Below are 6,049 nucleotides of genomic sequence, written 5' to 3' on the forward strand. Positions count from 1 at the left end.
TCAGTTCAGTGTAACGGCCCTTCCTTGCATGTATCCCTTCATACTAAACGAACGTGATACACTTTTTCGAAGGCCGCAGCAAATGAGTGACAGTCCTCCTAGCACAGAGAGATACCTGATTTTGTGAAACTACAAACACAATGGAAGGCCGATAATTAGCAAAAAAGAACGAGAGTGAAACAAATGAGCACGGGATAGCGCTTGAAGCACTTGCTCATGAAGTGACCCTAATTCCTGGAAAAGATTCAAAAAGGATTGCATGCAGCACTGAGAATTCAGAGTGAACTATTTCGCCGCAAACCACGATGGCTGGAAGTGTTGTTTTTACAGTCTTAACTACAGTGATGACTTTGTCATGTATTGCTGGCCACTGGGTACAATCTCCTCCCACTTGCTCCATCTCCTATCCCGGCCCCTTTCCGCGAGCAGACTGCTCTCACCTCAAACTTTCAGCTGTTCCCCAGAATCTTCCAGACGACCTCTACAATCTTGACTTATCATACAACAATATTTTGACCATCACCAACATGTCGTTTGCTGCATATGGAAAGCTCCAAGTCCTGATTTTGCAATGGAACGCGCTGACTCAGATCGAGGGAAATTCGTTCGAGCATCTCCTAGACTTGAGAGTGGTTTATATGAACTGCAACAACATCGGCCGACTTCCAGATGCTCTCTTTCATAACAATCTTCATCTGTCAATCCTTGAGCTATCTCATAATAGACTGACCGACATCCCAAATAACGCTCTTGGGTCCATTAGAGCCTTGAAGTTTATTTACCTCGGCCACAACCTGATCACAAACATCAGTTTCGCTCAATTCTCATCCTGCCAACACCTATTTAAAATTGATCTCACAAAAAACAAGATCACGCATCTTCGTCAGGAGAGTTTTGCTGCTATTGGAAACTGTACAATAGACCGTCTCGACCTGACCTTCAACAAAGTCTGGGAACTTCCACATGAACTCTTTTCGAATTTCCGAAACCTGACGAGTCTCTATTTGAACCACTTTAACCTTCTTACATTCGACGTGAGAGCCTTCATGGGAAATTATAACATCACTCATGTGGGGATCAACAGCGCAAAAATTCACACTATTATACCTCTCACCTGCCAACATCTACACTTTCCCAATTTGGTATCAATTAGTCTTCGGCTGAATCAACTCTCTCAAATACAGAGCAACGCATTTTGGGGGTTTAGAAACCTGCGTTATTTGAACCTCGAGGACAACAAGATAACCTTGATCACTAATAGCTCATTCTGTGGATTGAATTCACTCATCTACTTGAATCTGAAAGGAAACAAACTGTCACACTTGCCTTGGTCGTGCGTTCGCATGTACAAAAAAGCTACAATTTCTCAGGCTGGACAGCAATGACATAAGAGTGCTGGATCCTCGTGTTCTTCATGGTGGTCGCTATCTTAAATATCTGGATCTTTTCGGCAATAAAATAGAGAAGCTTGCAGGACCATGGCATCTTCCTTCGTTACGGAAACTGAAACTGCAAAAGAACGAAATATATTTTTTGAATAAAAACACATTTGCAGGAATGCCCCATGTGCAAGAAGTCAACCTAACCGCTAATAATATCAGAAACATTTCTAAAGATACATTTATCGGGCTCACTTCCCTGAAATATATTGATCTGTCTTTTCAACCGATAATCGAACTTGATGGTACTTTTGAAAAGTTGGAGAACCTCGAGAACCTAACGTTCATGAAAACAGTTATTAAGTTTTCGTCACTAAATCAATTTACATATGCAAGCTCTTTGAGAACACTCGTCATGTCACTCGCAAAGTTGAGTGTCACAGACCTGGTAGGTAATCATGAACCTCTATCCGTTTTCTTCGGGTTGGACTCACTAACATCTCTCGATCTATGGGGAAATAAGTTGGTAAACTTGCACGAGTACCCTTGGGTTTTTAAACCTTTACGTCAGCTGCAAATGATTGACCTAAGCGATAATCGAATCACCGTTTTGAAAGCAGGGATGTTCTCTCACCTATCGTCTCTAGCACACCTATTGCTGTATTCAAACGAAATCCAGCAAATCGATCCAAATGCTTTTGAAGGACTGGGATTCTTACGGCAATTGCTTCTGCAGGATAATGTGATATCTCTGTTTGAAAAAAATCTACTCATTTACACGCCGAATCTCACAAGGTTGTACCTGCATAATAATCATCTCACTACAATTTCTGCAAACACATACTTTCCAGAGACTCTTGTGCGCCTTGATATCTCCCACAATCCTTTCACTTGTGACTGCAGCTTGGCATGGTTCCAAAACCGGCTCCATACCACCCACGTCAATACCTCCCCCTTAAATGAAACTCTGTGCTCACAGTCTTCCTTCAAAGAACTTGTGAACCAGCCACTTGAAGCATTCCATCCAGGTGACTTTTGTGGATTCAATGCACCACTCATCTCTGGACTTATCTCCGGCAGTGTCATAGTAACGTTACTGGGACTTTTGATTTACAGGAAACGCTGGTGGTTGAACTACAAAATCTTCCTGCTGAAGCTTTTTGTCTTGGGGTATAAGCAACAAGAAGAAGACCTACAGGCAAATGACTATGAGTATGGGCTCAACATCATGTACCATGATGACGATGATGACTGGGTTCACGGTGTCCTCAGACCTGCACTGGAAGAGAGGATGCCCCATCTCCAACGGGTAGCCTATGGCGACGAAGCTCTCAGAGTTTCAATGTACTACATTGATGCTGTTCACCACATCATCGAGACCAGCTACAAGACTGTTTTCTTGATTAGTAACCACTGTGTTGATGATGCCTGGTTCATCACCAAGGTCAGAGTGGCTCTGGAGCATGTGAATGAAACAGGACTTGACAAGGTGATCCTGGTATTTTTGGAAGACATACCAGATGAGCGGCTGCCCTACCTGGTAAGACTCTTTCTGAGCAGAAACAGGCCTAACTTGGTTTGGACTGAGGACCACGATGGCCAAGACTTGTTCTGGGCCTACTTTGAGAAGAGCATGCAGACAAATCCACAGATCAATCATGTTTTTCCGATCTAAATGGAATCAAGATATAAAATGCCTGATATCCTGCTACCTAACATTTACAGTACAAAGTAATTGATATGAACACAAAGTCTTTGCATATCATGCTCCTGTAACATGTTCTGTAACATTTCTATCACAGGGAAGAAGGTCGAATATTGACATCATTATTTCCCTTCAATCTATGTTCAATTATCAGGGCACGATTAAGTCAATTTTGACGAAACCTACAAAACACAGCTGAAAATGTATTTTCGATCGTTTATTTGAAGCGTGTGACTTTCCTAGGGGGCTGCAGCCTGGCCCCCAGCCACGCACTCGTAGTTTCCTACACAAACAACAAAAATATGAAATAATAAACAAAATGAAGAAAACTCATGACTTCCAGTTGGTTCCAGATTCTTCGGGGGGGGGGGGGGACTGATGAGCATTACCCTTTTACCCAACAAAGAGCACTAAGACCTACTTAAAAAAAAAATGAAATAAGAAATACAGTGTATATTTTAATTCTTATTCATTCACTCCACTTGTAATTATGTAAATATGTAATAGATTTAGCTTTCATCATGTCACTTATAGATTTATTATAATTTGGATGGATGTTCTTGTTTGTGCGCAAGGACTCCTTGGTGTGCGTAACCTGACTGTGTAAAGTTGCTGAGGCATTTGATGTTTGCGTCCTTCACTTCCTTACGTTCATACAAAATGCGTAATGTTTATATATATGTAGTCACTTTTATGAATGTTAAATATGGATTATTCTTCCACTTCTTACATTTCCCTTACTTCCCCTTATTTGTAATTTTGTTTCAGTCAACAATGTTGCTTCCGTTAACTTTTCTTTCTTTGCTTTGATTTTTGCCAATTCCCTCTTCTGTGTTTTTGAATAGTAATTTTCCAAAGTTGTATGTAAACATTTTCGTATATCATACTGATATTTACTCGTAGTGTATTTCCTCCACCTGAATGAGATGGGAGTACTGTATGACATTTACGTAGAATAACATGCTTAGGTGTGAAGATACGCAATAACAATACTAGCTGTAAATATTACATCATCAAATGAACTGCACTTATTTGTTTCTGTTCAATGCAGTATGTAAACGATTAGATGTGCTTAGAAAATGTTCAAGAGAGATTGAAAACATCTTCAGAATAGATTATACACCTCGTGGTCACATACCAGAATTACTACATTTTATACCGCTGTATTAGGCCACACTTTTTTTTTTATTAGATTAGAAGACCATCCCCATAGGTGGTGCTGAAATGGTATACAATGGCATACAATAATGGTAGTGATGTTAGTGATTGAAATTATATAAAGTAACAATGATAACAGTGAAGCGTTCTCTATAGGAGATTCTCGGAGACTTGTACAGATTAGAACCGAATGATTCCCCAACGCAATGGATTGAAATATATTCTTTAAAATTAACGTTACTTGAAATCTCACACAGCGATAATAAAAAAAGCTAAATCACATGCGAGGTATTAATTGGTATGTTTGATTGGTCAGTAAATGAGCGAGAAATAGGTGGGGGTTTTCTCGCTGCAAAGATTATATTGCATTATTGATATTATGTGTACATGTTCTGTCTGACCAAATGTACTAAATAAAACGAAAAAGAAAATGCAAGTATATATTCATAGATGTGTTGTGAGTAGTTTCACAGGTGTATTAATGATGCTTATTCAATGTGATTAAATCATACCTGATACTTTATTTCAAAATTTGGTCTACAAGTTCTGTGTATCTCACATGACTTTTTTTTCTAAGACTCGGTTGAGATGGGAGATTCAGATTTAAACCTTTTGTGAGATAATTAGAAACCACTCATGAAATATTAAGAAAATATACACTGGATTCTTAGAGGAATTCTGAGTTTATTTGATGAAATTCGAATTTGAAATGGTTGAGATATCAAAAAAAAAAAAAAAGCAAAACAAAGTGGTCCTAATAAAAGATGGGTCCCACTTTTTATCAGGACCTCTTTGTTGTTGGATAGCTCAGCCATTTCACAACCAATTTTTGTCAAATAAACTTTGAATTCCTCTAGTATGTGTATGCTTTTTCATATTTCATAAGAGGTTTCTCCTTGTCTCACAAAAAAAAAGTTAGAAACCTGAATCCCCATCTCAACCAAAACAATACCATTCCTTTAAGTAATGACGTCTACAATGAATGTACGACAACAAGCTGTTCTTCTATCTGTCTTCGTGATTAGTATCCACTCGCTCCCCTCATCATGATCTCTATCGTCTTTCCCCTCAATCTCTTTTCCGTCTCCGTATACCTTTCTCTACTCTCCTGCACTTATTCATCTTCATACGAATGTTCGTTGATGTGCTTTTTTTAGTAGCTCCCGAAGGGTCCCACCCATATGGCGTTATTCAGCTTAACAGGGTCATGGCTAATTTCCTTTGCAATTTAAGTAGTACATAAAAGAGATACCCACAACACGAAATCCTTTTATTTTATCCTGTACGTGGCCCCAGACAGTAGCCCCAAAGTGCCCCACCCATATGGTGTTATTCGGCTGAAAAGGGTCATGGCTAATTTCTTTTGTAATGGAAGTAGTACACAACAGAGATACCCAAAACACCAAATCCAGTTATTCTAACCTGTACGGGGCCCTATTCCTTCTTCTTCCCTCTTAATTCTTTTCCTTCTCTCTTTCTTTCATGCTATCCCTACTTGCATTAAAATTGGCTCCAAAACATTTTGATAATTAAGCAGTTCTATGCGGTATCCAGAGTTCCTCTATTGTTTCTATCAAAACCGAAATGTGGAAATCTATTATGCATGGAAATCGCACTGGATTTGTTAATGATGAGTCAGTGGTTAAGTATCTGAGTTACTTGTATCCAAATATCAAAATAATGATTCATTTCGGATACTTGTCACTGCTACGTAATGAACACCTTCAAGTTTTTTTGATTGAATGTAATTCAGTGGAAGTGGTGTATCGGTTGAGATTTCTATTCATCGAGAAAGAATACATAGCGC

General features: G+C 39.2%; 1 protein-coding gene across 1 annotated transcript; it reads left to right on the top strand.

Annotated features, from left to right (window-relative positions):
* The first annotated feature begins 344 nt into the window (after positions 1-344).
* Positions 345-3,054, top strand: LOC139732734 (toll-like receptor 3). The gene is made up of 2 exons (XM_071643584.1): positions 345-754; positions 2,283-3,054. Exons 1-2 carry the CDS (start codon positions 345-347, stop codon positions 3,052-3,054), a joined length of 1,182 nt encoding a protein of 393 aa, XP_071499685.1.
* The last annotated feature ends 2,995 nt before the right edge of the window (positions 3,055-6,049 follow it).

Source organism: Diadema antillarum, unplaced genomic scaffold (genome assembly GCF_040938485.1).
Source record: "Diadema antillarum isolate AM-2024a unplaced genomic scaffold, OU_Dant_1.0 seq00000445_RagTag, whole genome shotgun sequence".
In the NCBI taxonomy this organism is placed as follows: Eukaryota; Metazoa; Echinodermata; class Echinoidea; order Diadematoida; family Diadematidae; genus Diadema; species Diadema antillarum.